Source organism: Rhinoraja longicauda, chromosome 35, assembly GCF_053455715.1.
Source record: "Rhinoraja longicauda isolate Sanriku21f chromosome 35, sRhiLon1.1, whole genome shotgun sequence".
Taxonomy (NCBI): Eukaryota; Metazoa; Chordata; class Chondrichthyes; order Rajiformes; family Arhynchobatidae; genus Rhinoraja; species Rhinoraja longicauda.
The window spans coordinates 22,685,258-22,699,132 of NC_135987.1; the positions used below are offsets into that span (position 1 = coordinate 22,685,258).

General features: G+C 45.7%; 1 protein-coding gene across 8 annotated transcripts in view; it reads right to left on the reverse strand.

Moving 5' to 3' along the window:
- The window catches only part of LOC144610030 (adenosine kinase-like), a 100,717-nt gene that overhangs the window by 16,965 nt on the left and 69,877 nt on the right, over positions 1–13,875 (reverse strand). For 5 of the 8 annotated variants that reach the window (XM_078428495.1, XM_078428492.1, XM_078428493.1 and 2 more), the window contains exon 7: positions 1,775–1,945. The exons of the other annotated variants lie outside the window; for them this stretch is intronic. In XM_078428495.1, the coding sequence (XP_078284621.1) occupies positions 1,775–1,945 (171 nt within the window). The remainder of the gene's footprint in view (positions 1–1,774; positions 1,946–13,875) is intronic. 8 annotated transcript variants of the gene reach the window in all.

Sequence of the window (13,875 nt, forward strand, 5' to 3'; positions counted from 1 at the left end):
AATTCTCCAATATTAGGAGGGAATTATGGTGTTGAATGCCAAGCAGTAGTTGATGAAAAACAGCCTGGCGTATGTGTTGTTATTGTCCAAGAGATCCAGTGCAGTGGAGGGCCAGTGAGATGGCCCGCCCATTGGTCTACTGTGGTGGGAGGCATACTGTAACCTGTCCAAGGTCCGTTCTAAGTTCGTAGTTGGTATGTGTCATAACCAACCTCGCAGATAGACAATGAGGGCTCATTTGGTGAAATGTTCTGAATACCTTTAAGTGTCCAAGGCCAACCAAGTGAATGAACAGTGAACAGTCAAAGATACTGATAACCTGATTAGACATGGGGATAACAGATGAGAAATATAAATAAGGCAAAGTGGTAACAGAGGCCGTTCTGAGTCTAGGGTTAAAGCACACTTTGGGAACAGAAAGGTTTAGCTTGCATCTGGCAATGATATAAGGATTCTGCATGCAAATGACATATAGTGCAAGAAGAAAACACGCACTCCTCACAACGACTTCCTTTCCTAAGAAGAGCCTTTGTGTTCATTTCATAAAACTATAGAGCAGGTACACAGAAAGGCGAGGTAATGAGATTGCAAATAAGAAGCAACATGTATCATTCATGTTGATAGTTATCAAAACTACTGTTGTTTTAAACCATTCCAACCATTTTTGGCTCAGGCCAACTGCTTGAAAATTGAAGCCAAATTTCTGTTGGAAGCCCATTCTGTGTCTTAAAGATCCCGATGACGTTATCGCAATTAACTCAACTTTAGAATGCACAGTACCAAGGAAAACAATGCTCATATAAAATCTACTCTGTCATTGAAGGCCCAGTTCTAACGCTACTAGCGTCAAAAGATTTATTAAGCATTAATACAGCTGAGGATATTACTGGTTTGAAAGTTGCTGGGCTTATCAATAATAACACAAACATTTGTTTCAAGTCCATGGCTTCCAGCGTAATATAGGATTAATGCATTGAATCTCCCCATCTACCTCATTACAGCCCTTGTTTCCTTTCTCTTTTACACTACTTGAAGTACTCATGTAAGATATGAAAGCATGGAAAGGACAGAAAAAACATGTAAACATAGAAAAATAGGTGGAGTAGGCCATTTGGCCCTTCGAGCCAGCACCGCCATTCAATATGATCATGGCTGATCATCTAACATCAGTAAAACCCGTTCCTGCTTTTTCCCCATATCCCTTGATTCCTTCAGCCAGAAATATAACTCCCTCTTGAAAACATCCAGTGAATTGGCCTCCATTGCCTTCTGTGGCAGAGAATTCCACAGACGATTAGGTTCATGTATGATGAGCATTTGACGGCACTGGGCCTGTACTCGTTGGAATTTAGAATGATGAGGGGGGGACCTCATTGAAACTTCCCGAATAGTGAAACATCTGGATAGAGTGGATGTTTTCACTAGTGGGAGAGTCTTGGACCAGAGGGTATAGCCTCAGAATAAAAGACCTTTAGAAAGGAGATGAGGAGGAATTTCTTTAGACAGAGGATGGTGAATCTGGAATTCATTGCCGCAGATGGCTGTGGAGGCCATCATTGGGTATTTTTAAAGTGGAGATTTACATATTCTTGATCAGTAAGGCTGTCAAAGGTTATGGGCAGAAGGCGGGAGAATGGGGTTGCGAGGGAATTATAGATCAGCCATGATTGCATGGTGGAGTGTACTCAATGGGCCAAATGCCCTCATTCTAACTTTTCACGTTTCCATACAACATCGCATTCAGTACCGTACATGACAGAAAAAAGCAACAAACCGTCTCATTTCCAAATAGGATGTCAACATAGGGGATAATTTTCATTAGATCTTCCTTAAAAAACTGTGAGATGAATGGAGCTGATAGATTCAGGCCCAAGATCTTGTTGCTTTCAGAAACATGTGATGCCACTTTCAGAATGGAGTCTGTCGAGACTGTAATAAAGAATCCCTGGAAGAGAACAAAAAGTGCTTGATGTTACTAGCTGGATTGGAGCAAGTCTGACAAAACAATTATTGAAGGAGCACCACCAAACCCCTGGCTTGTTCCCACAACAATAACACTCATTGCTATGACAGAAAATCTTTTTAAGGAATTTCTTATTTGGGATTGAACTTGGAATAAAACTATTGGTACATTGTAGCGACCATAGGGATTGGTCCTGAGAGTCGAACCCTTGGATTGGCCAGCAAGGTCACGTGGTGGTTTTGGAGCCCAAAACCAGTCAGTGGGAAGAGGACTTCGATGTGAATAGTTTGAGTTTAATGGTCGTCTGCGTTCTTGGTTGTTATCCTTTGTAACTGAATATTGCTACCGCAATAAACTTCTTTAACAAAGTACAAGCCTTCAGACTCGCAAATATTGGTGATTCCGACATGATCTAGCCGATTACCAAGTCAAGTCAAGTCAAATTTATTTGTCACATACACATACACGATGTGCAGTGAAATGAAAGTGGCAATGCCTGCGGGTTGTGCACAAAAAGAATTACAGTTACAGCATATAAATAAAGTTAATAAGTTACTATTATTGTCGACAAAAATTTAGTCTCTGGGGTTATAAAAGTTGACAGTCCTAATGGCCTGTGGGAAGAAGCTCCGTCTCATCCTCTCCGTTTTCACAGCGTGACAGCGGAGGCGTTTGCCTGATCGTAGCATCTGGAACAGTCCGTTACTGGGGTGGCAGGGGTCCCCCATGATCTTGCTTGCTCAGGATCTGCACCTCCTGATGTATAGGTCCTGCAGGGGGACGAGTGTAGTTCCCATGGTGCGTTCTGCCGAACGCACTACTCTCTGCAGGGCTATCCTGTCCTGGGCAGAGCTGTTCCCAAACCAGACTGTAATGTTGCCGGACAGGATGCTCTCTACAGCCCCAGAGTAGAAGCAATGAAGGATCCTCTGAGACACTCTGAATTTCCTCAGTTGTCTAAGGTGGTAAAGGCGCTGCTTAGCCTTACCCACCAGTGCGGCAATGTGCGTTGCCCACGTCAGATCCTCTGCGATGCGGACTCCCAAGTATTTGAAACTGCTCACCCTATCCACAATAGACCCATTTATCTCCAGTGGCGTGTACGTCCTTGGATGTTTAGCCCTTCTGAAGTCCACAATCAGCTCCTTTGTTTTAGTGACATTCAAGAGGAGGCTATTGTCCTGACACCAGAGTGCCAGATCAGCCACCTCCTCCCGATAGGCCTCCTCATCGTTGTTGGAGATCCGGCCCACCACCACAGTGTCATCAGCAAACTTGATGATGGAGTTTGAGCTGAACCTGGCCCCACAGTCATGTGTGTACAGGGAGTACAGTAGGGGGCTAAGGAGGCAGCCCTGGGGGGATCCTATGTTCAGGGTGAGGGAGCTAGATGTGTGTTCCCCCATCCTGACCACTTGGGGCCTGGCAGTGAGAAAGTCCAGGACCCAGGCACACAGAGGGGTGCTAAGCCCCAGTTCCAGCAGCTTCTCAACCAGTCTGCTGGGGACTATTGTGTTGAATGCTGAACTAAAGTCAATGAACAGCATCCTCACATAGCCCCCCTGGCTGTCCAGATGAGAGAGAGCGGTGTGTAGAACCTGGGAGACCGCATCATCCGTGGACCTGTTCGGACGGTATGCGAACTGTAGTGGGTCCATGTTGCGAGGAAGGATGGCGCAGATGTGCTTCTTGACTAGCCTCTCAAAGCATTTCATGACAACCGAGGTGAGGGCCACCGGTCGGTAGTCATTTAAACACGCTGGAGAGGCATTCTTTGGCACCGGTACAATGATGGATCTTTTGAAGCATGCAGGGACCACGGACTTTGCCAAGGAGAGGTTGAATATTGTGGTGAGCACTGGAGCAAGCTGAGTAGCACAAGACTTTAGTACTCGCCCAGATATACCATCTGGGCCTCCAGCTTTCCTCGTGTTCACACGCGTCAGAGCCCACCTTACCTCATGCTCGGACACCGAGAATGTGTGCACATCATGCAGGGACAGGACGCCCCAGCTCCGGTTCTAACGCCCGGCGTACCGCAGCTAAACGCGGTCAGCGTTCATCTTCCTCTGTTTTGGGCGCACCAACCACACCTTTGGTTTGCGCATGCTGAAGCGCAGTTCCATCTGAGAGGCATCTCGGTGGACGAGACTAAATATTATTACCTGGTCAGTGCCCTACCGCCTGAGACGTTCGCGCGGGTGATGCAGTTCATCACCTCCCCTCCTGCAGACGGAGATCGGCTGCCGTCTGTCCTCATGGCCGAAATGTTGGCGCTGGCAGGCGGGCACAAGGATTGCCTCATGTTTGAGCAGGCATTCCGGGAGCAACTCGCAGAAAACATTAGGCTTATGCTCACGGATTGTTCTTTCGAGGATCCCATGGCATACGCGGAGAAAGCCGATGCGCTCATGGCGTCGAAATGGCGAAAGTACAGTTCGATCAACAGAGTCTCGGCACCATCGGGCAGCCTGCCGCGACACCAAGATGGTGCCGCGACTCCCGCCATTTCTCCGAAACCCCGCCAAAAGGATCCGCACAAGCGCGGCTGGTGTTATTATCATCTGAGATGGGGTGGAGAAGCCCGCAACTGCCGCTCACCTTGCACTTCCTCGGGAAATGCCTCGGCCGATCGTACATAGAGGCAGTTGCGAATGGCCAGAACCGACGCCTCTACGTCGTGGATCGATTCACAGACACAGAGTTCTTAGTCGATACGGGAGCCATAGTAAGCATCGTACCGCCGACCGATCTCGAAGCTCGATTGGGTAAGAGAGGGCCTACCCTCATCGCGGTCAACGGTAGCACCATCCGCACGTATGGTACGCGGATAATGTCTCTGTCTTTCGGTACCTGCACGTACGAATGGTCGTTTATCATTGTGGAAGTCGGTCAGGCGATCTTGGGCGCAGATTTTCTCTGGGCCTTTTCGCTAGTGGCCGATGTCCGAGGTAAAGGCCTTCGATCCTCCGCTAGCAGCGATAAGCCCGCTGCTCCACCGCCTGCCACCCCGCCCAGCCCGACTGTCCAGGCCGTAGTCGCGGCCTCCGGCTCGTATGCTGAGGTCCTGGCTGAGTTTCCGGAGCTGCTCATTCAGCGTTTTGACGCTCCATCTGCAAAGCACGGTGTTGTCCATTATATTTCCACCGAGGGGCCCCCTGTTTTCGCTCGGGCCCGGAGATTGCCACCGGACAAACTGATGGTTGCGCATGAAGAATTCCAGAAGATGGAACAAATGGGCATTGTCCGTCGTTCCGACAGCCCGTGGGCCTCTCCGTTGCATATGATCTCCAAAGCATCTGGGGGATGGAGACCATGTGGAGATTACCGGTGTCTTAACGCCGTCACCACTGCAGACCGCTACCCCATACGGCACATCCAGGACTTCTCGTCTAGTCTGGAAGGTGCTACGGTGTTTTCCAAAATTGATTTGGTGCGGGGGTACCACCAGATTCCTGTGCATCCGGAAGACGTACCAAAGACTGCCACGATCACTCCGTTCGGGTTGTTCGAATGGTTGCGTATGCCTTTCGGTTTGAAAAACGCGGCGCAGGCGTTCCAGAGGCTTATGGACCATGTCGGTCGGGAATTGTCTTTTGTTTTTATTTATTTGGATGATATCCTGGTCGCCAGTCGCTCGGAGCAAGAACATCTGGTCCATTTACGGGCTGTGTTCCAGCGGCTTCAAGACCACGGGCTAATCATTCACCCCTCAAAGTGTCAATTTGGTCTCCCCTCTATTGATTTCCTAGGTCACCGGATCACCTCGGCCGGTGCCACTCCTTTGCCGGAAAAAGTGGAGGCAGTTCGTGCCTTTCCGCGGCCCACCACGGTAAAGGGGTTGCAGGAGTTTGTAGGGATCGTGAATTTCTATCACAGGTTCGTGCCGGCAGCAGCATGGATCATGCGTCTGCTCTTCCAGTGTCTCGCGGGCAAACCTGTCGAGTTAGAGTGGTCCGTTGCGGCCGAGACGGCCTTTGAGGCAGCTAAAATGGCTCTGGCAGACACTACCATGCTCGTCCACCCGAGCACCTCCGCCCCCACGGCCCTGACGGTCGATGCGTCAGACGTGGCGGTGGGAGGGGTCTTGGAACAGCATGTTGATGGCAATTGGCAGCCCTTGGCGTTTTTCAGCCGACAGCGTAACCAGGCTGAGCTGAAATATAGCGCCTTTGACCGGGAGCTTCTGGCTCTCTATTTAGCTGTCCGCCACTTTAGGTATTTTCTAGAAGACCGCCCGTCCGTGGCCTTTACTGATCATAAACCGCTGGCTTTTGCTTTTTCAAAAGTGTCTGACCCATGGTCGGCCCGCCAGCAGCGGCACCTGACTTCCATCGCAGAGTTTACCACGGATGTTCGCCACGTCGCGGGTAAGCTTAATGCCGTTGCTGATGCCCTGTCCAGGCCAACCGTTTCCCCAATTTCAGCGGTGGAATGCGAGGTAGATTCCCAGGAGCTTGCGGAGGCACAGCGCCTGGCAGACACTGCCTCAGCATATCAATCCACCACTTCGGGGTTGAAGTTGCCCCAAGTGGCTTGCGGGCCTGCGGGTACAAAAGTCTGGTGTGATGTTTCCCTCCCTCGCCCCAGGCCGGTGGTGCCGGCCGCCCTTCAGCGTCGGGTGTTTGATGCCATTCATGGGCTGGCGCACCCGTCCATCCGCTCCACCTCCGCCTTAGTAGCCGCTAGATTTGTGTGGCATGACCTGCGGAAGCAAGTAGCTGCTTGGGCCCGATCCTGTGTTCCCTGCCAGACCTCCAAAGTTCACCGGCACGTCCAACCTCCTGTGCAGGAGTTTGTGGTTCCTGAGGTCCGTTTTTTCCACATTCATGTTGATTTAGTTGGGCCTTTACCTTCCTCTAGGGGCTACACTCACCTACTCACGGTGGTTGACAGATTTACCCGTTGGCCGGAGGCCTTCCCGTTGTCCGACATCTCCGCCGCCTCTTGTGCCCGGGCCCTGGCCCTGCATTGGGTGGCCCGTTTCGGTGTTCCGTCCGTCATCACCACCGACTGGGGGGCCCAGTTCACCTCTGCCCTTTGGGCTACGCTAGCGGAGCTGTACGGTTCCCGGTTGCAGCAGACCACGGCGTATCACCCACAGGCTAATGGGCTCGTGGAGAGGTTTCACCGACAACTTAAGTCTGCCCTCAGTGCGCGGCTGGACGGCCCTGATTGGGTGGATCAGCTGCCCTGGGCCTTTTGGGCATCCGTACTGCTCCTAAGCAGGATCTCGGAACTTTGTCTGCGGAACTGGTATATGGCTCGCCACTCAGAGTGCCCGGGGATTTCCTTCTGGAGTCCTCTGGACAGCGGCCCTTGGTTCCGTCGGTTTTAGCATCACTCCAGGCGCGAGTGGGTTCCCTAGCTCCGGTTCCTACTTCACGTCACGGGTGTTCCATGGTGCATGAACCGCCAGCCTTGAAGGACTGTGAGTTTGTGCTTCTGCGTAGGGATGCCCATCGTTCCCCGTTGCAGAGGGTCTATGAAGGACCGTTCCACGTGTTGCGTAAAGGAACGGTCACTTTCACCTTAGATGTTGGGGGCAGGAGAGAGCTCGTCTCTGTGTCCAGGCTCAAACCTGCCCACTTGGATCAGGACCGTCCTGTCCTGGTCGGTCAACCCCCTCGACGGGGCCGTCCTCCTGCAATTCCCTCCGACCCGGGACCTCCTGCTCCTGTGGTTCCTGCAGCCCCTCTCCTTACTCGTTCTGGTCGCGAAATACGGCTCCCTGCTAGATTCCGTACCTCGGGTTCTGGGGGGTCATGTAGCGACCATAGGGATTGGTCCTGAGAGTCGAACCCTCGGATTGGCCAGCAAGGTCACGTAGTGGTTTTGGCGCCCAAAACCAGTCAGTGGGAAGAGGACTTTGATGTGAATAGTTTGAGTTTAATGGTCGTCTGCGATCTCGGTTGTTATCCTTTGTAACTGAATATTGCTACCGCAATAAACTTCTATAACAAAGTACAAGCCTTCAGACTCGCCATAACATTATTGTTGTGTAAACTAAACAGCTGACATGGACAGTTCACTCACTATCCCCAAAAGACCCATTTCCCTCATATTCTTATATAGGTCCTGAATAATAAACTTGCGGAAATATATTTTGAACACAAAGAAAGAAAATGTTCCTGTTCACCAATACAAAAATTGTTTCCACTATCTGTGATGTGGTATTTCCTCGTTATCAGTAACCATTTCACCTGCAGTACTTCAAAATAGTTCTAACTGGACTCTAATAGGTGACACAATTTGGGAAACCCATTGTACTATTTTCCTTTTGGAATATCAATTTTAACTATGATGATTGAAAAGCAGAAGGCAGCTTTAGGATAATCCACTATTAACAATGGTTGCACTTTGGAAGCTTCATTTCATGTCACTAGTGACGAGCGTTTCAAACTGTCAAAAGGGAGAATATTTCAGTTAAGATCTAACAGATGGTAGCCGTAGACCTCTTTCAACATCAGTGTGAACCAATGCCACAACAGAAATTAAGGAGCAGTAAGTTAATTATGCAGACAAATGAGGTATTATTAAAGAAACACAAGGGTATCTACTTTTGATTGAAGAACAGACAATGTACAAAATGAGCAAATGTACGAGAACAAAGATGATACAATGGAAGCAGAAGTAGTAGTTTGAGGCAGTGAGAATATTTTTAAAACAGAAATTGCATTAAAGGTTAAACAAAGCATGCAGAAAATACACCCATCTCACAAATGTTTGGATTGAAGCTCTTTCAAATTAATTCCATTGTGGTGGTAAGAATTGTACGGCAGTCTCAGCTCCCCTCTGACTAACATGAATGCTGTAGTGATAAAGGAAATGATGTAGCTAGTGACACATGAAAGAGAATTTCAAAACTATTCAATACATTCCAGTATATACGATGAGGTATACTGAAAAATCTCATTTATTCCTGTATTTAGACAACCTTGCAGTTCACTCAAAGAACAAACTGAGTAATTCATTAGATAGCCACAGAGTGCTGGACTAACTCAGCGGGTCAGGCAGTCTCTCTGGAGAACATGGATAGGTGACGTTTCAGGTTGGGACCCTTGTTCAGTAATTCATTATTCCCATCATCTTTACACCAATGCTTAGACTTCAAAACTTGTTTCATATACTGAGCGGTTCTTCATAGAAGTTAAGTTTAAGTGACACTTGACGATAGGAACACACAAGTGATTGGCATCAGGAATTTCCTGCAGCAGCCTGGAGTTAACTAAATCATTCACTCCCTGATATGATACAACACATCATTTTGTATTTTTCCTGGGTTATACAGAAAAACAGACCATTTACTTGCTTATAATTAGGTTTCTGAATCATTGAGGAATGCTATTAAATAATTGAATTTCATTAACACCACATACAAAATGAGAGAAATTTCCCATTGGGACGTTGTTTTAGAGTGTTTGGTTTCAGGCAATTGTCTTAAATGGCACAATAACATTCTCACCCCTCCAAATGAACTGGGGTAATCAAAGCCTTGGTGATCAGGAGGAATCACTATCATTTAATCTAAATATTAAAAGATTTCAAATCGCAGAATTTAATTTTGTTTGATTTCTCATTAAATTTTCATACAAGGCCAAACATAGATCAGCAGGCAGCTAAAATTCTCAAGATCCATTGTGCATTGATACGTTGCCCGAGCAGCAATATTGCAACCTGCACTGGTGCCAACTTGGAGCATATGACATTTTGCTCCAAATAAATATTAAAACCTTTTTGATAAACATTACGTTTGCAATCGTTTGAGAATTCATTATGACTAATCTTGTATTTATTCCACTGACTGGAATATACGCATAATGGAACAGTTCAGCCAACAAATTTCTGTCATTTACACAGCAGTTGTCAGTTCTTAAATCAATGGTTAAAAATAATCAACCGAGAAGCCATTACAAATAATTATAAATTTCTAATAGATCAGCTGAAACCTCTTTTTAATCTATTTTATTGCTGGTAAATTTGTTCTGTGACTGTTAACACAACTAATGGCAATTGCTTTCTCACAGTCTGATGTACCTGACAATTTAATCACTGGTTTTCTAATTTATTCTTTTGCCTGTCATTTTCATGGTACCTTTATTTTTAAATAATGCCAGATATACTCTCCCAATTTGTTATGTTGATACAAAATCATATTTTTTGGTAAATCAAATATACCTCATTCTAAAATGAAAAATCATGTGAAACCAAAGTAGTCTAAGGATTAAACGTTACACAAATTAACAGTTCTATGTATAACACATTAGTTTTAGTTTTTCTTTTAGTTGTAGTTTAGCTTAATGTCACATGTACTGAGGTACAGTGAGAAGCTTTTTGTTGCGTGCTAATCAGCCTGCTTCCACACTATATGCCTTCTTTATCTCACGGTCTACTTTTGTTGCCTCTTTCAGGGAGTTATGGACTTGGACCCTAACATCCCTCTGTACATCAATGCTGAGGGGTCATGCCATTAGTTGTATATTTTCACCTTACATTCAACCTCCTAAAGTGCAACACCTAACACTTGCTCAAATTAAACTCCATCTGCTATTTCTCTGCCAATTTCTGTAGCTGATCTATATCCTATTGTATACATTCACAGCCTTCTTCACAAGCTACGACTCCAGCAATCTTGGTGTCATCTGCCAACTTACTAACCAACCTGTCTACGTTTACATCCATGTCTTTTGTGTATATCGCAAACAGCAGAGGTCCCAGCACAGATCCCTGCAGAACTCTACTGGTCACAGACTTCCAGCCTGAATATTGTCCGTCCACCACAACCCTCTGTCTTCTATACGTAAGCCAGTTCTGAATCCATACAACCAAGCCACTGTTAATCCTGTGCATCTTAATTTTCTGGTTCAGCCTACCGTAGGGGACTTTACCAAATGCCTTACCGACATTTATGTAGACAACATCCACTGACCCACCCTCAATGCCACCTCCTCAAAAACCTCGATTACAATTAGTATAACACAAACTGCCATATGAACGTTGAATTTTCCAATTTTAGGAACCTTCTACTAAACACCCATCCCATTTCTCCCTCATGAATCCCCTCCCTTCCTCCCATGAGCTCTGGTTGATCATGGACCTGTCTTTCCCCTGCCCTCCCCCTCATCCACATTTGTAAACAATTTGCACCTGCACAATCCTCTAGCTGAAGAAGGGTCTCGACCCGAAACGTCACCCATTCCTTCTCTCCAGAGATGCTCCCCGACCCGCTGAGTTACTCCAGCATTTTGTGTCTACCAATCCTCTAGCTACACAATTTACAGCTTTCTAATCCCTTTGTCTCACACCTTGTGTGCGTGTTTATCTCTGGCCTTTGTCTAACTATCTGCCTATAACAAAAATTGTCCTTGCTCTGTGTTCATCTATGACCTGCTACAGTTTGTCCTGCCACTCCATTCTTTCTTTCCCCCCACCCCTGCAATCAGTCTGAAGGGCCCAGATCCGAAACGCCACCAACCCATGTTCTCCCGAGGTGCTCCCTGACCCGCTGAGTTACTCCAGCACTCTGTCTTTCATTCAACTTTAATAGATTTTATATGTCTCTTGATATGAGAGACACCTATTGTAGTTAGCAGAACTGAAGCTGGAGCTATGCAGTTGCCACGTGGGTTATGAGGGGGCTTCCACACTGTACCATTGGTGACCAAGAGACTATCTGGACAATGTCATTGCAGGCCAGGGTGCTTCAGACCATGAGTTAGCTTCCTGCATCCAGTGGTCCTCTTTTGCCCATTGCATATAGGTAAAGGAAAGCTATTGATGGCGAGTTTGAGCAGGGTGACCAAGTCAGAACAGTCTGCCATACCGCTGTTACAGAGGCCATCAGTGAAGGGTTTTCAGACTAGAACACTGAATGGTAGCTTTGCTTGTCTCTCTGCACAGTTGCTGCCTGACTGGCGAGTATTCGATAGAACTATATTTATCTCAGGAGGGAAATTTCCAGCACTTTTTTAAAAATTTCAGATTCCCAGTCGGCAATGTTCTACTTTTGCATTAGTTAATTCATTGTTATTTCTCGTCTAGAGTACACAGCTTCTGTTCGCTCCAATGATTCTGGTTGAAGACCACTGACCTGGAACATTACTCTTTCATTCCCCATAGATGTTATCTATTGTTGTATATTATTTTTCTTTATTTTGTTAAACAGCCCTCATTTCAATCTATTTCAGCTGTACATCGACGCCCCAGAACAGGCACTGATTGTCAGGCTCACACTGGGGGAAGAGAAGATGGACTTCTCTTTTGGTAAAAAACAAACTGTTGGAAGAACTCAGAAGGTCCATTCTGGAGCGTTGATGTGGCAGCTGAAATTGATGGAAATGAGGGTTGAATATTGCCGTAGGTCTCTCGGTCCATAATTGCAAGAAACTTTGTCGTACTTTTCTGTGCAGAATGACTCTATGACTAGTATTATCCTGCAGATTTCTTAGTTGTTATTCTTATTCACCAATAAAAATGCAATATCTCGCAGGAAAATGTTCTTCTGCCAGAAGAAGATTAAGGTGAAAGATTATAAACAAGCATTTAAAAAAAATGTTTTGAAATGTAAAATACAAACTGTGGCTTTAAAGTGACCAGCTGATTAAACTGTAAATGTGGCATTTTGGGCTCACACTTTTTCCAATCAACTATTACTTCCAGTCATATTGCATTTGTAGCTCTAATAAATGACCTGAAGCCATAAAGAACAAACTGTACTGAGGCTCATGGAACAGTCTGAAATCATGCTTTTTTAATACTGACAAAATAGCAACCACATGCAGGGGGATATATGAAACTTGCTCGGTTGCCAGCAGCCCTTACGAGTTGCTTAAAAAATCATTCATCATCTGCTGACCACTGACCTGAAATGATTGCTTTGTTTTTTCCCCCCATTTGTTATGAATAATTCTAAAAGTTGTGGGCGATTAAATATTTGCTGCAATGCAAATATTTAGTTTTAAGTGTACCTCACTGTAATTCTCATTTACAATTCATGACACTATCAACTACAAAAATATATAAAAAGCAATTGTAAGAAAAGTTAAGTGTACACTTCAATGTTATTTTGCTGAAGTGGTAAAACATTTCAAATACCTCCTATGCATTAAGTTACAACATTTATAAAAAGAAAGTTAGAGATGATTTGCTCTAAATTTCAGGTACTTTGAACACGATAGTATCTCAAAACAGATCTTATATTTCAAAAATTGTTTCAATGGGAATGGATTTCTCCCCACTCAACATAACCAGCAATATATTCCACTAATGAATTCCGTGCTGGCTACTTCAATTGCTGCCATATCCACTTGGAGATCCCAGTCATGACAGCAGCAATTACTGAAAGGTCTTGAATTAAAACAAGATCTTGCTTGTTCATCCTGTGTCCTTAATTGCAACCAGCTTCCTTCTATACGACCAAAGGGAAATAAAATGATCTTTGATCATTTGAAAAAGTGCACCAGCTGTCATCATTGGGGTCATTACTCCAAACTGCAATGATTCCAAGCAAGTTAATATTTTTAAGGATAGTTATGATTTGGTCTCTGATGACAGAAATAGTTATAAAGTCTAATATAATGATATATGTTGGAGGTAAAACATGAAGACAAATTTAAGCTCAAACTAGGCTTCACCATCATTTCAAATATGCCCACATGCAGCCTACAGACAGCGGGTGAACAATTATCACAAACTCCAAATAAAAGATTGTGTCAGTGATGAAGAAAAGATATTGCACAGAGATATGAGGAACTGCAGATGCTGGTATTTTGAGCAAACACAGTCATTCAGCAGATCAGACAACTTCAGTGAGGGTAGACACAAAAAGCTGGAGTAACTCAGCGGGTCAGGCAACATCTCTGGAGAAAAGGAATAGGTGATGTTTCAGGTCGTGACCCTTGAATGGACAAAGT